Source organism: Mustela lutreola, chromosome 10 (genome assembly GCF_030435805.1).
Source record: "Mustela lutreola isolate mMusLut2 chromosome 10, mMusLut2.pri, whole genome shotgun sequence".
NCBI lineage: Eukaryota > Metazoa > Chordata > Mammalia > Carnivora > Mustelidae > Mustela > Mustela lutreola.
This window is the reverse complement of record NC_081299.1, coordinates 61,905,176-61,927,411: the sequence shown is the minus strand read 5'-3', so window position 1 is coordinate 61,927,411 and position 22,236 is coordinate 61,905,176. Positions and strand designations below refer to the sequence as shown.

The 22,236-nt window shown below is 38.8% G+C and overlaps 1 protein-coding gene across 4 annotated transcripts in view; it reads right to left on the bottom strand.

The window, feature by feature from the left end:
- Positions 1–22,236, bottom strand: part of TNNI3K (TNNI3 interacting kinase) — a 319,782-nt gene that overhangs the window by 35,911 nt on the left and 261,635 nt on the right. For 2 of the 4 annotated variants that reach the window (XM_059135898.1, XM_059135896.1), the window contains exons 22-23: positions 15,996–16,055; positions 12,967–13,136 (exon numbers count right to left, since the gene is read on the bottom strand). The exons of 1 other annotated variant lie outside the window; for it this stretch is intronic. In XM_059135898.1, the coding sequence (XP_058991881.1) occupies positions 12,967–13,136; positions 15,996–16,055 (230 nt within the window). The remainder of the gene's footprint in view (positions 1–12,966; positions 13,137–15,995; positions 16,056–22,236) is intronic. One more of the 4 variants, XM_059135897.1, reaches the window with a different exon arrangement.

Sequence of the window (22,236 nt, the reverse complement as noted above, 5' to 3'; positions counted from 1 at the left end):
TATTTTTCTCTCTTAACTCCATACCCTATGGCATTAAGAAATTTTCTGCTTTTGTTAATTAGAAAGATTTATGGGCACCTCAAAAAAAAAAAAATTGGAGCTTAAAAAGAAAGAGATAAAAGGCAACTGACAGGCATTATGGCACTTGCTTAGATTCTAGCTGCCCTCCTTTGACTTTTATATTTTTTCAGTGAAGACCCTTAAAAAAGCTTGATAAATGACCTTCAGCGAGTGAATGTCACTAAAATTACACATCCCAGAGGTGATAACTATCCTGAAAAAGAGAGTTTTCTTGTCCCTAGATTAGGCAAGCAACGTTTTACTCTTCTCATTATACAAAAAAGGTGAGCGAGGCCCATAGAACTTGCCGAGCGAGTTCGTAAGGCAACACTTCCTATAAGCTCAGAAGACATTGCTGAAGTGAGAGTTACATACTACTGTGATGCTCTGATACACACTGAGGTATTCTGTAAATCCCTTAAATGTCATATTTTAATCAACAATCTTTAGTGAGTAGGGAGGCAGTTCAGGAACCAAAGATGCTATCTTTCTATTGTCTCCTTACATTTATAAATCTTAAAATTCTTTCCATGTGGCATCAGCTGGAAGGTTGTATTTATGAGTGAGAAAGGGCTGTGTTTATTTTCATTTCCAGGGTTAAAAAATTCTTAAAATCCTCATCATTAGGTTATTTTTTGCTCCAAAATGTCAGCTACAAATTACTTAAAATATAGTGAATGCAACAGGCTACTGTCCTAGAGAATATATTTAATGAAGAAATGGGGGGGGGGGAAGGAGGCCTAGTTTTACAATGTATTTAATTCAATAAAGGAATCATACTAAAGTAGAGTTATCCTTAAAACTGGTCCCATGTTGTCTAGAAGGGAAGAGTTTATCTTTTTATATGTACTGATTGGTTTTTGTGGCTTTTAAAGTGTGGCCAGGGAGTCAAGCTGGTTCCCAGAGACATGATTAAAGAAGACAGAGAGGGCAGGGTTAGGCCATGGCAAGCTGGTGCATGTGTAGCAGATATGGAGTTCGCTGTGTTCAGGCTACCTCTCTATCAGTGCAGGCAGCTGGTTATAAAGGTCTGTCACAAGCAGGCATAAACTGAAGTAAACTGGCCAGGATCAGAGGTAGTCAGAGTGAGAAGGGACAATTTCCCTGCAGTCAAAGGTTGTATTGGCTGCAGACTGAGAGGGCTCTAGGTGCCAGTGGAGCTGGCAGAACTTCATAGGTAGGCAGCTCTCTGCAGATTCTCAAAGCCCAAACCAGAGGATACAAGTTCCTGCCTCCTACAGATGGTTCAAACATTCTGGTCAGGCTGAGCCTCCAGAGACATCGTGGTGTAAGGGAAACTACCAGCAGGCCCAGGTTCAACTATCAACTACCATTTTCCCACTATGTAGCTTCATACAGATTATTTAAATCATTGGAGTCTCAGTTTGTTTTGCCTGAAAAATGGAAACCACGAGTCCTACTTCACAAGATTGTGGTGAAGACTGAACAGCATTAATGTTTGTGAGGGCCTGTCATGACCATTCATTCATTCCACAAATAGGTATTTAGCACCTACCATATGCCGGACGCTGTTATAAGTATTGGAGAGAAAGCATGAAAAAGAAGAAAAGAAGTTCATGCTCTCATGATATTTACAGTTAGTGCAGACATCAATGAAGAAGTAAATGATTGGCTAAAATTATGATTCCAGGTCGATGTAAGTGCTGTGAAGATACTGATTCCTGTTGGCCTAAAGCCTGACTTTTGTTGAACCACACAGTGGGAAACACAGCCTGGGTTCAAGCAAGGTGGGAGGTCAGATAAGAAACACTGCTGTCAAGCTAAAATCTGCAAAGGACAATCCCAGAGTGAACCAGGAAAAATAAAATCTACTCTACATAAAAAGATGAAGAGGGTTAGTGTCTGTTTTGTCCTTGGCTCCAGGTAAAATGAAAATAATGAAAAAAGGTGAAAAAATGAAATTTTTACACTCAGAAGTCGCATCCACAGTCCACAAAGATCCACGTTTTAAAATAGAAAATACCACTGCATGTATTTTATGAAAAACTCCAAGTGGAAGTTCTGAAGGGGTCCTGTGGGGTTAGTGTACCTATATGATTAGTGAGAGCACACACAAAGCTTCTGTGAAGTAACCTACACCAAATAAAGCACCAAAAAAATTTGCAGAGATAAAGTTCCAAGGACCTGACCTCACAAAAAGAACACAAATCTTTAAATATGTGATGATTCAGAAGCAAGAATCAGCAGAAACAATGAACTACATAATTAGATATATAAAGACTACAAAGATTAGAAATTACAGACCTTCAGATACAGAATATAAAATAAATGTGTTTGAAGAAAGAAAATAAGAGTATGTGGAAGAAACATGAGGCTTTCAGACTGTTGCACACACATTTTCTAGATATGGAACAGAAATTAGAAATAAGTTGAAATAGAAATGTAATGAACAGAACAACATATTAGATCCAGTTACCAAGAGAATATGTGAACTAGAAGACAGATTTGAAGAAATTACCAGAAGGCATCATAGAAAAAGTAAATGGTGGGAAATATATATATGAAGAGATTGAGAAATGTGGAAAGTAGAGTGAGAAGATCTAAAATACTTTTAGAGTTCCACAAGGGAAAAATAAAGAAGATGGGCTGCAGAAATATTAGAAGAGGTAGTGGTGAGGGATTATCTAAAATATATAAAAGGTGCCAATTCTCAGATGCTAGACACCCAAGAAATTCAAAGCAAGATATATTAAATCCATTAAAACTATATACCACATAGTTAAATGTAGGCTACCAAAGACAAAGAGAAGTGCTAACAGCAGTTATAAAGGGTAGACTGGAAATAAAATAAATAATTAGATCCATAGGTGAAAGTTTAAGAGCAACAAGGAAAGTCAGAAACATGTCAAATGCACCTTGAAGGTATATGTGAAAAGTTAAACACCTCAAATCCCATATTCACTAAAGTATCTTTTAAGAAGGAGGGAGAATTAAAAAAAAAAAAAAAAATTAAAAAAAAAAAAAGGGGCACCTGGGTGGCTCAGTGGGTTAAAGCCTCTGCCTTCGGCTCAGGTCATGATCCCAGGGTCCTGGGATCGAGCCCCGCATCGGGCTCTCTGCTCAGCAGGGAGCCTGCTTCCTCCTCTCTCTGACTCCCTCTCTGCCTACTTGTGATCTCTGTCTGTCAAATAAATTTAAAAAATAAAAATAAAAATTAAAAAAAAAAATAAAAAAAAATAAAAGAAGGAGGGAGAATAAGGGTGTTTTTTCACATGTTTACTTCTAACAGTCATGTGAAAGGAATTTTTAAAGATGTATTTGAGGAAAAGGAAAATTATCTAGGAGGAAGGTGTGAAATATAAGTGCAATTAATAATGAAGCTGTTACTAAGAGGAAGTCTAAATGAACCATAGCTAGATAAAACAATAAAATAGTATCTAAGATGTAGAATTAAAAAAATCATGATGAAATTAAAATAATGACAGAAATATCATATAATTCAGGAGAGAATGATTTGCAACTAAAATGCTCTAAAACCTTTTGTTTGGGAGATCTTCTGTTTTATTAACAAATGTATTAAATAAAGAATTTGTTAAGTTAAATATGTTAAGGTTTCTAGGCACTCACCAAGAATAGAAAAACAGAGTGCATATTCAGGCTGAAATTAACACCTCAGGAAACAACAGGTGTTGATGAGGATGTGGAGGAAGGGGAACCCTCTTTCACTGTTGGTGGGAATGCAGACTAGTACAGGCACTCTGGAAGACTGTATGGAGGTTCCTCAAAAAGTTAAATATAAAGCTACCCTACAACTGAGCAACTGTACTACTAGGTATTTATCCAAAGGATAAAAACAGTGATTCAAAGGGGGCACATGCACTCCAATGTTTATAGCAGCAATGTCCACAATAGCCAAACTATGGAAAAAATACAGATGTCCATTAACAGATGAATGGATAAAGAAGATGTGTTACACACACACACTCACATACTTGGCCATCAAAAAGCGTGTAATCTTGCCATTTGCAATGATGGGAATGGAGCTAGAGGTATTATGCTAAGTGAAATAAGTCAGTCATGGATAGACATATATCACATGATTTCACTCATAGGTGGAATTTAAGAAACAAAACAGATGAACATAAGGGAAAGAGAATGAAAAATAAGATGAAAACAGAAGGAGACAAACCATAAAAGACCCTTAACTCTAGGAAACAAATTAAGGGTTGCTGGAGGGGAGTAGGTCAGGGGACGGGGGTAACTGGGTGATGGGCATTAAGGAGGGCACTTGATGGAATGAGCACTGGGTGTTCTATGCACCTGATGAATCACTAAATTACCTCTGAAACTAATATACTATCTGTTAATTAAATTGAATTTAAATAAAAAATACAAGTTTTTAAAAATGGAAAAAAAAAAGAAAAAGAGTGCATATTCAAAGAATCCAAAAAAAAAAAAAAAAAACCAAATACAAAAAAAGGGTGAGAAGAAAGAAAAACTACAGAGAATAAAATAATATGGTGCCAATGAATTCAAATTATTTCAGCAATCAATGAAGGTAACAATCAATACAACAAAAGGTATATAAGAAACTTACAGAGAAGACTGTGAAATCTAACTTAAAGATATTTGCTGGCAATGGCCAGAAATCCTTGTACCGACGGATGAGAGATTACTGCAAACTTTGCTGTGAAAGAGAGGAGACGTCACAAAGGTCAAAGCTCAGAGACGAATACCCTTCACTCTTGTTTGGTCATGCTTTTATTAGTCCTTCAGGATATCACTGCTTCTCAGGCACTTAAGTGTGACAGGCGGTCTTACTAAAACTGGGAAGCTCTGTTTATGGGAAAGATACGATATGCTAATCTGCCTGTTCTAAGAGTTCTGCTAAACATAACCTAAGGGACAATGCATCCATCTCTTAGATCACGGGGCAGGACGGCTGTTGGGGCTAAGAAAGTTTCAAAACTCCCCACCACATTCCAAGGGCAGAGTGGTCATGAAGGCTTTGGCCTTTCAAAGACCCACCCCATTATCTGAAACTTTCTTTTGTCCACTGCGGTTTCTGTGTTACATTTTAGCAACAGGTATTATGGCTGAGTTCATACTCTACATTAGCCCCAAGGGATATTAAAAAACATTTAATAAATGCAAAAATCCACTAAGCTCATGGGAGGGGAAACCCAATACCATAAAGATGTCAGATCTTCCCATATTGATCTATAGGTTTAAAATATCTATACTCTGGGGCGCCAGGCTGGCTCAGTCAGAAGAATATGAGACTCTTGATCTCAGGGTCATAAGTTTGAGACCCGCACGGAGTATGGAGATTACTAAAAAAATAAATAAATAAACTTGAAAAAATCTATAATCAAAATTTTCTTTTTTGTGTGTGTAGAAAATGCAAGCTGATTATAAAATCTATATGAGTGAAGCCAAGAAAGATCAAGAATAGCCAAGATGACACAAACCCTACCAGATATCAAGACTTTAAAAATGCTACTGTAATTAAAATTCTGTATTCCTGACATGGGGATAAACAAATATTCCAATGAACAGAGTATAAAAACTGAAAACAGATCTATCTAAATGTAGATCCTTGATGAATAAAAGAACTACTATTATACATCAATTGGGGGAAGGGATGCCTTTGAAGATATTTATTTATTTATTTGCAAAGAAGGAAAAGAAAGTTTGCAATCATTATTTCATGTTTGTTCATCCTGTTCTCTTTATACCTGGACCACATTTCCATCATCTGCCTCTTCTTCGTTGATGCCTCGCCTAACTGCTCAACAGAAGGCAATCTCTTTATGTCTCTCTTTCTCTCTCTTTTTTAATAACACACTGGGAATGAATGTTATCAGTCACTTCTGTCCTCACACAGTTCAGGTACCTCCATTCTTCTTTAAAAAGAAATAGGTAGACATCTAAAGCTCTAAAGGTGAAAGAGTGGTGTGGAAAGAAGTCTGAATTATCTGGTGGTTCATTATTTTGGATAAGAACATATCTGAACTTGATAGGAATGCAGGGGTCAAAAACTCTGAGTGCTGGCGTTTTACTCACTTAAAATGCAGAAATACAAAGCATGACATTTGTAGCCCAACTAATGAATCCTCTAATTTATTATAAATAAATATATTTAGTATTTACCGCATACAGTTAAGTTATAAATGAGATATTGTAGACACCTGAATAAAAACAAAAGAGAAGACAATTTCTGTCCCTGAAGTAGTTATGAGCTAAAAATAAATAGTTATAAGACAAAATAATGTAAGCACATAAAGTTCCACAAAATGCCATGGCCTTTGGTAAGGCACAGGTGGGGACCAGGTAGCCCCAGAAAAGGCTCCCTTATGATATGATTGAGCTGACTGAGCTATTACTGAAGGCTTATTAATATTTTGGCAAGACTGGATAAGGTGACAATGTTAAAAAAATATAGGATACAGGAACAGGGTAACCGTATGTTAAACATAGGAATGTATGGGATACAGTAGAAATTCTAATCTGTCTATAGCGTGCATTACCAGGGATGCTACTGCTATTTTGTGCAGGATAATTCTTTATTTTGTGGGATTGTCCAAAACACTATAGAAAGTTCAGTACTCATTCAAGAAGAGAAGAGAAGAAATGACAGCTTCTCTCTGCTTAGGATGACTGGGACATATAATGCTCAGTGGGAGGTATGACTGGAAAATGTACCATTGACCATTTGGGGTTGCAGGAGGACATGATTTCACTTAATTTCAGAGGTAATGGAGTATTACTGGTGGTTTTATTTTATTTTTTACTTATTTTTTATTTTTTTTTAAATTCTGTTTATTTATTTGACAGACAGAGATCACAAGTAGGCAGAGAGGCAGGCAGAGAGGGGAAAGCAGGCTCCCCGCTGAGCAGGCTTCCCGCTGAGCAGCCCCATGTGGGGCTCCATCCCAGGACCTGGGGTTCAGGAACCAAGCCGAAGGCAGAGGTTTAACCCACTAAGCCACCCAGGCGCCCCTACTGGTGGTTTTAAAGTAGGGTGCAGACATAATTGCAGTTCTACAGAAGGAAGGTTAGTTGCTGGCAGTGGATGATGGTTAAGTGAATTAAGGTCATAATGGGAGAGAAGTTAAAACAAAAGCAAAGCAGTCATGTGGGACAAACGGACTGGGGGTTAACTGTGCGTGTGTGTGTGTGTGCGTGCGTGTGTGTGTGTAACGTGTGTTTGTGTGTGTGAGTGAGAGGCTGGAGCCACGGATTTGTATGAAATCATAAGAAAACTCATTTAGAGGAGAGAAGCAAGGTAGGAAGAGCTTAAAGTGGTCATAACGTCCTTGTTGAGACTGCTGATTGTGGTGGGCTGGGAAGAGATCGAAACAGCCAGCGGAAGACAAGGGAAGAAGAGAGGGTGTTTACGGAGCCTGAGGGAAGTTGCAGTAGGAGAGGTGGTAGATTAAAAAGGGAAGTACTGGCCTTTGGTGATGAGGAGACAGGATTGCTCCTACTTGATAAACATTCTCCTCCAAGCTGGCAAATGGCCACAAACGCCTCCCTGCTCCCCTTTCTTTTCACACCCCCTAGGAACATCAGTTTCAGGTCGCTGTCATCACCCACAAATCCTGCATTCCGGAAAAACTGAATGTAAATTAAAATGTTATAACTTACATTCAACTTTTTTAAGTTGAACTGCATTGCAAGTGTGCTAGGCAAACTTCCTATTTAAAGGAACCCTTGATGGACCCTTTCGTAATGTGAGAAATTAATTCCAAATGTATCTGTTTTACAGTTGCAGTCCCTGGATCTCTGGTTCTCCTCTCCTGGATGGCTAACTAGATCAGAGCAGTCTATTCTCAGAGCCCAGCCCCACACAAACACTAATTGGTTTTCCCATCTGAAAGGTTGTGTATCACTCTGTCATTTCTAAATTTGCATGATGTAATCCATGTAAGAGATGGGAGAGATTTCATACCCACTGGGAGGGGCAAGTGCCACATGCTTACTTTTCCAAATATATCTAGAGACATAAAATATTTTAAAAGAGGCAGCCCTTCAGGAGCACCTTCCTCCATCTCAGATTGCAACAGTTTGTGGTTTTAGTGGGAACTGGTAGGTCCCTATGACCTGCCAAGAAAGTAATCTGACAGATTTCCCACCTTCACCTGTGTTTTATAAAGGAAAACAATAATCATTAAAAAACAAATATGCAAATAAACAACAACCAAAACCCCCATCAAATCATGTGTTACAAAACTATAGGCTGTGAACTTCATAACCCAAAACTGAAAAATAAATGTACCATTTTTAAGAAGTTGTGGAGGGCTGAGAGGCCCAGAATTGGGAGAGTGCATTAGTCGGGACCACAGGCCAAATCCTCTACCTGTATTTGAAAAGCATGATACCAGGCTAAAAATTACACCTTGTGTGATTTTAACAAGTTAGAATGCTCCTCAGATCAGCAGTTACTAGCACATTGCAAAGACTTCAGGGAGAGACCCCACAGGTAATTAACCTTCAAAATGGTGTCCTTTGGTCACAACTGCTGTGTCACCTCTGCCCTCACTTTCCTCTTCCGTGTATCCTACTGGTTGCATCTCCTCCCCCCAAAGTGAGGGGGGGTTAGCACGGCAGGGTTCCCTTCTCGCCTGCTTCTCATACTTGAGGGAATGTTGCAATCATCTCTGAAACCTCATTTTTAAAGTTTTTTGTTTGTTTGTTTGTTTCTTTTTTTTTTTTTTTTCTTCATCTGGGAAGCTTTAAAAGCTTCTGATGTCTGGGTGCCCCCTCCCACATAGGTTTGGGTGTAATTGGCCCTGGGCATTGGTATTTGTAAGAGTTCCCCAGATGATTCTCATGTGCGGCCAAAGTTTCAAGCCACTGTCTTCCAGGCTGTTGAACTTGTGGCCCTGCTGGAGGCACTCCATCGGTTCCTGTATCCTCAGGCTCTTTGACCTTATGAACCTATCGATCTCTGGTCTCACTTGCTCTGTCTTTCAGAATAAAAGCTAAAAAAGCAGGCGGAGGAGAAGTCGCTGAATTCCTTCCCTGACTGGCTTCCAGAAGAAGCTGGAAGAAGTCCAGCAAATACAAGTATTGGCAAAATATATCAAGCTTCTGAAAAGTGCCACCTCTTGGTGGCAGAGAAATTCAGAAAGCATAGAAGAGTCTTGGGTGAGAACTCCAGCTCTGCGTCCACAAACTTAGTAAAGTTACTTCTCCTTCCTGAGGCTCAGTTTCCTCATCTATAAAAATTGGAATACCCACTTCCTGAGCCTTACTTAGATGACTACTCAAAGGGTCTGAAATAGCACCCAGCATGTAGTAGGCACTCAATAATGATAGGTATATACATGGAAAGCATACCAAAATTAGTTAAAGCTCTTTCATGCATTATGTTCCAAATTAATAATAATTATGATTTTTTGAGCCCATTCATTTCAAATCTTTATCTATGAAACAAATGTTTATTACATATCGACTTTATGCCAACCATACTGCTAGATACTAGGGATGTGGTTATGAATAAAACACACACGATTCCTATCTTAGTACATCTTACAGCTTAGCTAAATGCTTTATCTATTTCTGGAGTTGATTTCAAGCAGTCCAGAGACTGAACTTGCTAGAGGGATGGTACAACCAATAAACAAAACTTCTATGCACCCTAACAGCAAATACTCAGGATGTCCTACATTATTAAGAGAAATCTGAACCAATTAGAGAGATGAAGATTTAGCAGAGTTCTCCAACAGCTGTGAAGGGCCAGAAAACTATAAGAAACCTTAGGAGACTATCAAAAGCAACACCTCAAAGGCCTCATGGGTTTTTCCCACCCCATTTGGGCAGTTTTATGAGCAACGGTTTATTTCTCTGGGTTCTTGAAGGGCCTATTGGGAGTGCAGCTGTGTCTCCCATGCTGTGCAGCTGTCTATGTGTTTTAAGGTGTATGACTTACCTACATTACTGCAACTTGTAGTTTTTGCTTGGGTCTCCTGGCATGTTTTAATCAATCACTCACTCCCGTGACAATACTGCCTCTCTCAACAGCAATCCTGAAGCTGGTATTACTATCTCTATCTTATGTATAAAACTTTAAGTACTGGCGCAAGGTCGTTGGGCTGGTAAATGGTAAAGCTGAGATTGAACCTCAGGTCTATATGGTTCCACAGCTCACGCTCTTAACTTCTGCTTCAAAGTAGACAAACTGCAAGTGACTGTGCTTTGGAAATATCAAAATCTGTCTGTTCAGAGGATGAATTTTAAAACCACAAGTAAAGAATGAGAAGAACAGATGGAACCAGGAGACGATGCTGTGACTGAACTTAATCTAATCTTGGCCTATGAGCCTCTTAGGAAATTATGTAAGAGACTGGAATCTGATAAAGAATTGTGTCCACTTTGCCTGGTTATCAATCAAACCCACTGATACTTAATTTTATGACATTCGGTAGATTAAAGGCTTCATGATTTAGATTCCCATCTCTTCAGAGCAGCAGCTGCAACTCTTTTGTTAGACTAAGAATGTAATAACTATAGCTAAGAGACCAACATCAGCAATTTGTGTATGGTGTAAGATCCTTGCTCACTCCAGATCATCTTTCACCACTTTCAGGATACAAATTCTTACTGCGATGATGGAATGTGTGAGTGAGTGTAGAGGCATTTATGTGTGTGTAAGAGTACACATGGATAGCAGCTTGCGAATGCTCTGGAGCTCATGTGAAAGCACAGAGATTTTAAGCCAGATTTTCCAGATGTCCATGGTTTGCAGTATATACTTTCTATAGTATCCATCCAGCTCACAAGTGACTGCCTTTTCCATTCCCCATCCAGAATAGGGGTACCTGGCTGCCATGTTTATATTAATGAAATATGACCCCACTGCCATGGCAGCCACACTTGCTAAGACCAGGGGTGGCCATTTGATCCCCCAAAGGGCCAATCGCATTCTCTCTCAGAGCACACTGTTTTTACTACTAATTCATTATTCATAGATATTCACATGTCTATGGCCTTTGCCAAGTGACTTTGTAGTTCCTTCCACTAGAGGTTGAGTAAATATATTTTCTCTCCTTATTGGATATTAGACTCAGCTATATGACGTGCCCATGGAATGCCATCGGGTACAACTTGAACACAGGAATTAAATGGACATGTGAAGTTGGGCCTGTCCTCTTGAGTTCCTAGCCTTTGTCCATGAGAAGAACATATCTCAAGTAGCTGCTGCGCCAAAGACAGGGAAAGACATGTGGGATAGACTTTGGATAAAACCTGTGCTCAGTCAAGCCACCTACAACCAGCTCAGAGATACATGAGCAAGAAAAAAATACTTATGAATGTATGTTCTTGGATTCTGGTATGGGTTTTATACAGAATTATTATGGCATTACATAATTGATATATCTGGCATGGATTTTATAGAGAATTATTATGGCATTACATAATTGATATATCTCTCCTTGAAACTTTACAGTTAAGCTGAGAGACAAAGAGACTGTCTGTTGGGAACTGGGGCATGTAAATAGTAGAGTTCACTATGGAAGAATGTTTTTTTTCTTTTCTTTTTTCTGACTTGCTCCTTTGCTTGTTTTTTTTTTCCTCTTTTTCACTCTTTTTTTTTTTTTTTTGAGGTAAAGTTCACATAACATGCAATTAATCATATTAAAGTGAACAATTCAGTGGCCTTTAGTACATTCACAGTGTTTTACAGCCACCTCTCTCTAGTTCCAAAATAGTTTTATGATCCCAAAATAAAACCCTGTACACATTAAGCTATTAGTCCTAATTTCTCTCTCTCCGTAGCTTCTGGCAACTACCAGTCTGCTTTATTTTTATTTTTCAATCAAAACAAATTTTTTTTACTGGATTTACATTTACCTTTCATGGACTGAGTCGTGTCTTCCTCCCACTAAATCCGTATGTTGAAGCACTAAACCCTATGTGACTGTATCGGAGATGGGCCTTTAAGGAGACCATTAAGATTAGATGAGGTCAGGCTGAAGCCCTGATCCCACAGGACGGATGCCTTTATCAAAAGGTGAAGAGATTGCAGAACTCTCTTTGCCATGTGAGAACACAGTGAGAAAGGGGCCATCTGTAAGCCAGGAAGATGGGCATCGGTATGTCCCCACCGGAGCCTGACCATGCCAGCATCCTGATCTCAGATTATCAGCCTCCAGAGTGAGAAAATAAATTTCTGTTCTTTAAACCTCCAGTTGTTATGGCAGCCTGAACTGACTTACACACTTATTCTGGGTATTCATATAAAGAGGAGCATATAACATATAATCTCTGTGCATGGCTTCTTCCAACTGAAGGCTTATTTTCTAGGTTCATCCATGTTGAAGCATGTATCAGTATGTCATTCCTTTTTATGACTGAAGAATGTTTTATTATGTGCATACCACACTTTGTTTATCTGCTTATCTGTTAATGGATATTTGGGTTGTTTCCACCTTTTGGCAATTGTGAATAGGGCTACTACAAATATTTGAGTACAAGTATTTGTTTGAGTACCTGTTTACCGTTCTTTGGGGTATGTACCTAGGAGTGGAATTGCTGGGTCATAGGGTCAGCCTCGGTATGCTGAACTCTTGTGGTGTTCAGATCCTCAAAGCTATGTCTTGGTTCTTACACAAGGAATCCTTCCTTGGATGCCATAAGATAACCCCAAATGCTTTCAGTAAATTCCTTTAGTTGCTGTAGTTAGACAGTTCCGTATTAAGCTAGAGGTAACTACTGTTACTTGAAACTTAGACATCTTAAATAAATAAATAATATACTTTCTATTTTTTAGTACTATAACATTAATAGAATATTATATGAAAAATGGGCTAAAAACTCTTACTTCAAAGTTTGCCATAAAGATGGTAAATCCCTCATTAACACTAACCAAATCGGGTGAAGATCTTGGTGGGTTCTGGTTAACTGGACCATGAGACTGTTGTTTAGATTGCCACTCACCTTTGGAACCAGGCAGCACAGGACCTCGCATTCAGAGCATATTCCAATTCAAAACGACTTCTTAAAGCTGCCACGTGGCTCTGGCCAGGCCCACCCCGGCTCACCAGGCAGTCAGAAGAAGCAGAAGGTGAGAGAGACCCGCTACTGTTACTTGATGCAGGAGACATCATCTGAGTGAAGAAGGGGTAGTTTCAATCCTTTCATAAATCCGACAGGCTTAAGGCACAGAATAGAATATGGATTTCTTTTAACTTTCTATTCTAGGATTTCTCATATTTCAATTTGTATTCATCTCAGTTTGCTTCCGGCTTTTCCTATTGGCCTCTGATGACAACACATGGCTAGCTTAATTTACTTTTTTGACCTAGTTCTAGCCTGAGAGCTGGCCCATTCAACTTACACCATCTTTCAGAATACATGGTATGCTCAAATCAGATTCATAACACGGATATTTAGAAGGTGATTATTTAATGGTTGAAAGATGACATTTTTCACTATGGTGATGAGATTCATGGCAGAGTTCCTTTAAACTATAGCTTAAAATTATCCCCTTTATATGAAATTATTTCCTTTACGTAAAATGAATTTACACATGTTTCCAAGAATACATCCATTTTATAAAATGAAGGATGCTTTAATGTCTGGCAAGCATGAGGACTAAAGAGAGTTGTTGGGGGAGAATTTTTAAAAATAGTTACAAATAGTTAAGTGTAGCTAGAAAATAGAAGAGAATGAAGAAAATGAGACAGAAAAGAAAAAAAAAATAGGAGAGTAGTTTTCTTGAATTTCTGACGACCTTGCTGTTTACCTAACCTAACTGAACACACTAGTGCTTTGACATTATAATTTCATAAAACATGTCGGCAGTAGATTTTGGTTTAAAAATAAAATATATGTAAATGCTAGGCTCTTCACAGTAGCCAAGATATTACTAAGTGAAGCTCTGAGAATCATGTGTTGTCAGTGTTGAAATGAACCTTCAAACTCTTCAATGATTGAATCTCTTCTGTGCCTCCTTTTCAAGTTAGCTATGCAAGCTGATGGGGAGTCTCGAGTGATGAGGACCTCACTGCCTCCAGATCTGCTCATTTATCTTAGGACAGCTCTGACAATTAGACACTTCTTTCTTTTAAAAAAACCAAACCGTAGTTGTGCTTCATTTCCATCTGTTGGCCCATAGAGAACAGGCCAATCCCTTTGCCATATGATCATTTTTCAAATGTTTAAAAAATAGCTCTCAGGCTCATCCTAATTTTCTCTTCTCTGGGACAAGCATCTCTGGTTCCTTTAATTGGTTCTCACACCCATGATTTTCAATCCATTCATCATTCTGATCTGTCTTCCCTAAAATTTGTGTTCCAGTTATGATCATCCCTTTAAAAGGACATCACTGGGTACTATTTTGTTTGGCCATCTCAGAAGAGAGAAGAATGATACCCATCCTTTATTCTGTAGCAAAACAGCTACTTCACATTCTAACTCCCTAAGAGCTTATAATCCACAGACATGTATGATCCTCCTAAAACATATCTCCACCATTTGACATTCTTTCTATTGTTTCTTTGACTCTGGTATGTGATGTTACCATTTATTCTTGTTCGACATGCCCTATCATTTCATCTTCCAAGACACGGAATTCCACAAATCAAGCCCTTGAAAGTTGATTCTGGGCTATTATTTGGTGCAGCCCAGTCTGGCAAGTTCTCTTTGTCTATAAAATTATTTATCTTCTGTACTGGTGGAGATTGTGCTAAGAGGCTTGGTCAGTATAAGAAGCCATACTAGTTTAGGAGATCCTACCATTGTCTCTGTTTCTGGAATCCACTTTCCTCATCAAATTGGCTATATCCCCAGGCTTGGAGCAGCTTTTCCCTGTGAAACACAAAGGTTCCAAGTGCGAGGACACTTGGAACTTAAGCCTTAAGTGTCTCTCAACATGCAAGGCCTCTGGCAGATGCCCTTGTTGGTAGGGGCTGCTAAAGCCCCACCCTATATACTACTACTTTTCTCTGCTTTGCATGTTTCAGGACTGAAGAGAAGGGAATGGACGTTTGATGTCCAAAGACTGAAGCTGCCTCCTACAAAAAAAGACTTCCTTTTTAGAAGTTCCGTTTCAGAGTTAGGAAACAGCCATTTGCTGCAGACTGTCGCTGAAGACCTGGAACCCGTTCCCAATAAATTGGGTTCTAGTGACTATAAGTGGAGATTTTGTTGCTATTGTTGTTGTTGTTTTAGGGGAAAAAAATGGATGGTTCCATTTTGGGATTGATGCTGTTGATGCTATTTCCCCTGTTTTGCTCCTTCCCATCATATGCATGTGTGTTTTTAAGCCTATATATATGTGATGTCCACTCCTGTCTCTTGCAGCACTCATTTGCATTGGGAATATATTATTATTTTTGAATTAGTGCTCATGTGTTAGCTTCCTTGCTTATTTTCAAGTACTATCTCCTGACCAGGTGTATAGAAAATTAAAGCAATTACAGAGAAAATTAAAGCAAACAGCTCCTTGATATTAAGGGAAGAAAATTCCATTAGGCTGATTACCAACATATATCACTTCATGCAACACATGTGTGGTATAAAAGCAATGCATCCCAATTAATTTATGCACTAATTTTAGTGATAATTTCCCTTTCTTATTGAGCATAGACAATGGCTTAATATTTTAACTTACATTTCACTGTAGATAGGAACTTTTGTATAGTAAAAAGTTGATTTACATAATTACCTTCTAACATATTTGCTGTATTTTCGAACTTTTACAAATTAATTTTTTCAAGCTGGGCTTGCCTGTGCCCATTTGCCTGACTGATCATGTGCTGTAAGGCCCCAATTCATGCTGAATTTGCCTTTGTCCCTATAGATTCCGTCAGTCCATCTTAGAAGCTTAATGAACAGGGTAAATATATGAATGAAGTTATGGACCTTCATACCTACTTTCTATGAGTACCACTTGCCTATTCCCCTATCCCCTTGGATATTCAAGATTTTTTTTTAAGACATATTTCAGAAGCTAAAGTTCTTACCTCAATGTTGCAAAGACACTCTTCTAACTTGGTAACAACTTCAGAAAATTCGGGTCTTCCCTGTAAATAAAGAAAAGACTTTTTTCCCCCAAAGAATAAAAGGGAGGCAACTCTTTGGATTTTAAAATTGGGTATTTGCATTTGTAAAGAATGAGATTAACAATAAAGTATATTTTTATTTAAAATACACTTGTATTGAAGTGTTAATTGAATGTTCATTTGCTGTTCAGGGAGGGATGTTGAGTCTTCTTCTGATAAGACTTTTAAGTCAGAATTTGCAACTACATTCAGATAATGAAATAGTGGAAAAGCTTTAATTAGCTTTGCATGCTTTTAAATGGCAGGTTTTTCTCTTCAAAATGAAAGAATAAAAGTGAATACTAAAAACTGTTAACTATCTCAGCGCCTTGTAATATACTGCACAATGTGTCTGTAGGAAAGGAACTGCTAAAGCAAATTTTGTAATTAGCTTCATATTGAAAATGTCATCTCAGATTCAAAACTAAGATCAATAGAAACCTTATGATTATGCCCTATTTTAGGGGTTAAGATAAGCTTTTTATATTCAAAGCTTCCATTAAAGACATTGTTCATTATGAACTTCTGTGTCTGATGAGTTTAGTTAAACAAACATTTATTGTATTCTGATTACATTCCAAACTTCGTTCTAATTGCTCAGGATATAAAGATGATTATGGATCTATGGAAAAAGTACTGGGGATTTTAGAAAATGTTGTTCTTTTGGAAGAGATTATATACCTCCTTTTGTCAGATCCTAGGGACTATATAACCTATCATTTCTCCTTTATGAAACTTTTACTGCCAGGAGGTGGATAGCCCAATTTAACATTCAGGCGCGGTAACCACCTAATTTAGATTCTTAGTAGAACAATTTCTCCCTTAATATCTAGCCCTCCCCTGAGGACACTGCTTTCCCAGAGCCCTCTCAAGTGAAAGCTGTTTTTTTTCTTGAGTATTCCTGGTGCCCCTAAGTCGGTGGGGGTGGTGATGGGGTGAGTGGAGCTCTGGGTCTTCCTTATTGTTTCCAAATGGCCTCTCTTCTAAAAACCACCAGTTTATGAAGCTATTACACCAGCCACTGTCCATCATTCTTTGAAGGCTTTAGTGTTTGGCTCCCTGTCATGCTAACATTACTTAGTGCTTTTATTATCCATGCAACTAATCATTAGAATGGCCTGACCTCTAGGTTCCTTTGTCTCCTCTTCTGCCTTGACCTTACACTCCACCTTCTTCTAGTCACTCAGCTTCTGTGTCCTATCCTAGACCAGTTACTAACAAGGTCTGCAACCCTTCCAAGTTTTTATCCTGTCAGTTTCCATCAGATCACTATCTAGGCTCTACTTTCTCTCTAGATTACTCATTTTCAATTTTTTTCATTTTTTAAAAGATTTTATTTATTTATTTGAAAGAGAGAGAGATTGAGAGAGAGAGAACATGAGCAGGGGGAACAGGGAGAAGCAGGTTCCGATGTGGGGCTCAATCCCGGGACCCCGAGATCATGACTGAGTGGAAGGCAGATGCTTAACTGACTGAGCCACCGAGGTGCCTTTCTAGCTTACTTCTTCTGGAACTCTGACTCCAACAATCTTTAACCACACAAACCATCTTGCCACTTAAAAAAAAACTGAACTTTATGGACGCCTGGGTGGCTCAGTGGGTTAAGCCGCTGCCTTTGGCTCAGGTCATGATCTCAGGATTCTGGGATAGAGTCCCGCATCGGGCTCTCTGCTCAGCAGGGAGCCTGCTTCCTTCTCTCTCTCTCTGCCTGCCTCTCTGCCTACTTGTGATCTCTGCCTGTCAAATAAATAAATAAAATCTTTAAAAAAAAAAACAACCCAACTTTATATTGTGAACGTTTTAAAATATACCCTAAAGGATTAGAGAACAATTTAATAAACCTCCATGTATCTATCACTCTGCCTTAAAAACCGTGTTTATGCTAATATTGTTCTATGTAGGTACATATGCCTGCATATATCTATTTACCTACCTATCATCTAATCTATCTCCCTTATTTTTTTGTTCATCTTACCATCTTTTCTTTCTTCTTTTTGTTTCAAGTTCTTATTTAAATTCTACTTAGGTAACATATAGTGTAATGTTGGTTTCAGGAGTAGAATTTAGTGACTTATCACCCAGTGCTCATCACAAGTGTCCTCCTTAACGCCCATTACCGTTTAGCCCACCCCCCTACCCACCTCCCTCCATCAACCCTCGTTTTGTCCTCTATAGTTAAGTCTCTTATGGTTTGCCTGTTCATCTTACTATCTCTTCACTGTCATTTACTCACCTTGTTTCCTCCCTTACTTAGCTTACATTTTATTAGCAATCATAATCACTCTCTTCCATACAGCTTCAGTTACCTTGCCTTATCATGCATTTTGTACACTACTGGAAAAAAATAAAAATTCCCAGGATGCCTGGATGGCTCAGTTGGTTAAGCAATTGCCTTCAGCTCAGGTCATGATCCCGAAGTCCGGGGATTGAGTGCCGTATCGGGCTCCGGGCGCCGGGTGGGGGGGGGGGGGGTCTGTGTCTCCCTCTAATCTTCTCCCCTCTCATGCTGCCTCTCACACACACTCTCTCTCTCTCTCTCAAATAAGTAAAATCTTAAAAAAAAAAAATTCCCAATCTTGATTAAATCCATCCTGACCAGTCTTCACTTCAAAACCATGTCCCCCTAACCTGAGGTGGTCCCTCAGTACTGCCTAGAGAGCCTATTACACATTTTTGGTTCACTTACTCTCTTGCACTCCAGATACTTATTTTGGACCTTCTCATCCCTCAAACTTCTGATTCCCACTACTACACCGACCACCCACCAGTGTTTAAATCCACAGAATTTGCCTCCACTCACATTTCTATGGAATGTTCATCTTCCTTGGCACTGCATTAAATGCAAATAATCATTCCTTCGTGCCTGAAACATCTTTAATTGGATTTGAGGTCACTACTTCTCACTAATTTTCTCCTCTCTCATTTGTTCCTCCTCAGTCTCCTCTATTAGTTTCACTTTTTCCTTTTCATCTTTAAATTCTGTAATGTACCAGGACTCAAGCTTTCGGTTTCTTCTCATCTCTCTTTAGAGTTAATTTTTTGAGGGTTTAATTCTGTCTCACGGCTTTAAAAAACAACTCCCAAATATCTATATCTAGCCCAGTACACTCTCTTAAACTCTAAACTCACATATGCCATTTTTCATATTCATAGTCTTCCCTGTTTCAGTAAATGGCAACTGCATCCTTTCACTTATAGAGGCCAAAAAAACGAAGACTCCTCTCTGACTTCTCTCTTTGTCATACTCTTGCTCTTCATCCACCAGCAAATCATATCCATTCTGTCTGCAGAAGGCATCCAGAATCTGAATGGACAGGTAGCATTTTATAGTGGATCAATCTTTCCCCAGACAACTGTAAGCTCCGGACAAAATGCAAAAGACGGCTACCTAAAGGCAGTAGAGAGGGAACAAAAGCCAGTAGCTTCGGGAGGGGAGTCACTTGGAAGACAGGAAGGGCATGGAGTCAGTTTCACGTTTATTTATTTATTTATAGCAAAATTTACCCTAAGGGCAGGTCCCAACCACATCTTAGGGAACAATTAAAATTCTTATGAAAGCCTACAGGTTTGCTTAAAGAACCAGATGACAAAATTCAGGGCAATCAGAATATATTAGCTATGGTTTTTAACAAAATATCACAGATTTAATCATTTAAAGCAACACCCACTTATTATCTCACAGCTTCCGTGGGTCAGGAAGTGAGTGTAAATTAACTGGGTCCTTTGCTCAGGGTCTCACCAGACTAAAATCAAAGTGTCAGCTAGCACTGTGATTGTCCTCTGAGGCTCAAGGCCTCTTCTTAGCTCTCTGGTTTTTGGAAGAATTCATTTCCTTGTGGTTGTCTGACTCAAGTTCCTGTTTTCTTGCCAATAGTTGTTTAGAGATGACTCTCAGCTTCTGGAAAGTGCTCACAGTTTCTTGCCACATGGTTCCTATAAGTAGTTCACAACATGGCCATTTGCTTTCATCCTGGGCAGCAAGGACATGTTTCTCTTCTTCCTCTGTGACCAACTGGAGAAATATTCTCTGCTTTTAAAGAGCCCATCTGATTAGATCAGGCCTACCCAGGGAAATTTTCCTTTTGCCATATGAGGAAACATAATTATAGGAGTAATCATATTTAATAATATTTGTCGGTTCTTCCCGTATTCAAGGGGAGAGGATTATCCTTGGCATGTATACCAGGGGTCAGGGATGTTGGGACCATCGTAGAATCCTGCTTACCATGCATAGGCACTAGAAAATGAGGGGAGACCCTGGAAGAATAGAGTCTAAGAAAGGGAGCCCCAGAATCTGCATACAAACTCTGTTTAAATCTTTGGCTGGTCTCTGGAGCACATATGCAGGGAATGGACTCCAAGCAGCTCAGGTAAATTTAAAGAAGTGAATTGAGATTAGATTTTTGCCCGATGCGGGGCGTTGTTCTTACTATTTTCTCAGATTAGAATTATCTAACTCTTACTCTCTACCTATAGAAATCCTCTGCCCTCAAGGCTCAATTCACAAGATACACCCTTCTTAACGTGTTCAAGTGGTTCCACAAAATAAGTTTGCAGCTCTCTTTAGATTTATTTAATTCTTCCTTGGGCTATAACTAGGCCACTATGTAGAAAGTGCTTTGAGAGTAAGCAATGGTTTATTTACTTCTGTATACCTAGCATGTTCCATTGTACAGGACAGCTTGTTTGAGCTCAAATTTGTTATATTAAATTGCATCATGATAATAAAAAAGTTGTCCATAATCTACCTCTCTTTTTCATCTAAACCACCATCTTCTCCTTTTTGAATTATTATAATTGCCTTATAATTACTTTTGCCGCTTCTGTTCTTTCTCTATCAAAAGTATTCCCAACATGGTAGCCAACCTACATGCTCAATGCTTTTCCTTTAAGCTCAATGCTTTTCCTCTAAGTTCAGCAATAAGACAAGAATGCCCCCTCTTGCCACTTTTATTCAACATAGTATTAGAAACCCTAGCCAGGGTCAATTAGGCAAGAAAAAGAAATAAAACATCCGAATTAGAAAGAAAGGAGTAAAACTATTTGCAGATATTGTGATATTATATATAGGAAACCCTTTAGACTTCACCAAAAAACTGTTGAAATTAATAAATCCAGTGAAGTTATGGATACAAAACCAAATACACAAAAATCTGTTACATTTCTATACACTAATAATGACTGTCAGGAAAATAAATTAGGAAAATAATACTATTTATAATTACATCAAAAAGAATTAAATACCCAAGAATAAATCTGACTAAGGAGGCAAAAGATCTGTACACTGAAAGCCGTAAGACACTGATGAAAGAAATTGAAAAAAACAAAAACAGGTAAATGGAAAAATTTCTATGCTCATGGATTGGAAGAGTTCGTATTATTAAAATGTCCATACTACCTAAAGCAATCTACAGATTCATGCAATCCCTACCAAAATTCTAAAGACATATTCCATAAAAATAGAACAGAGAATCCTAATATTTGTATGAAACCACAAAAGACTTTGAATAGCCAAAGCAATCTTGAAAAATGCCAAAACTCCAGTTTTATGCTCCCTGATTTCAAACTATAGTAACCAACACAGTAGCCAAGATACTCATTTTTTTTTTTTTATTTATTTAAAATATTTTATTTATTTATTTTACAGAGAGAGAGAGAGTGAGAGAGTGCATAAGCAGGGGGAGTGGCAGAGGAAGAGGAAGAAGCAGACCTGCTGCTGAGCAGGGAGCCTGATGATGCAGGGCTCCAAACCAGGACCTTGGGATCATGACCTGAGCCGAAGACAGATGTTGAACTCACTGAGCCACCCAGGTGCCCCTAAAATAATCATTTAAAAATGCACTACAGATTAAGTAATACCACTCATAAAAGCCCCCTAGGAGGCTCATCTGATTTGGATACAAAGCAACACCTTTCCATTCCATCCTGTAAGGCTTGCGCATAGCCTGCCCTCCCTACTGCCTGATGCTCCCCTCTGTGGTCAGGCTAACCACCGCAGGCCAAGCACACCCCGCTCTCAGGGACTTTTGCATTTGCCTTTTTCTCCACCTGGACTGATCAGTGCCTTCACCTTCTCCAGATCTTTGCTTAAATGATCTTTCCTTGTTCACCATGTTTTAGAACCCCCAAGCCAGTGCTGTCTGCTCCCTTTCTTACTTCATTT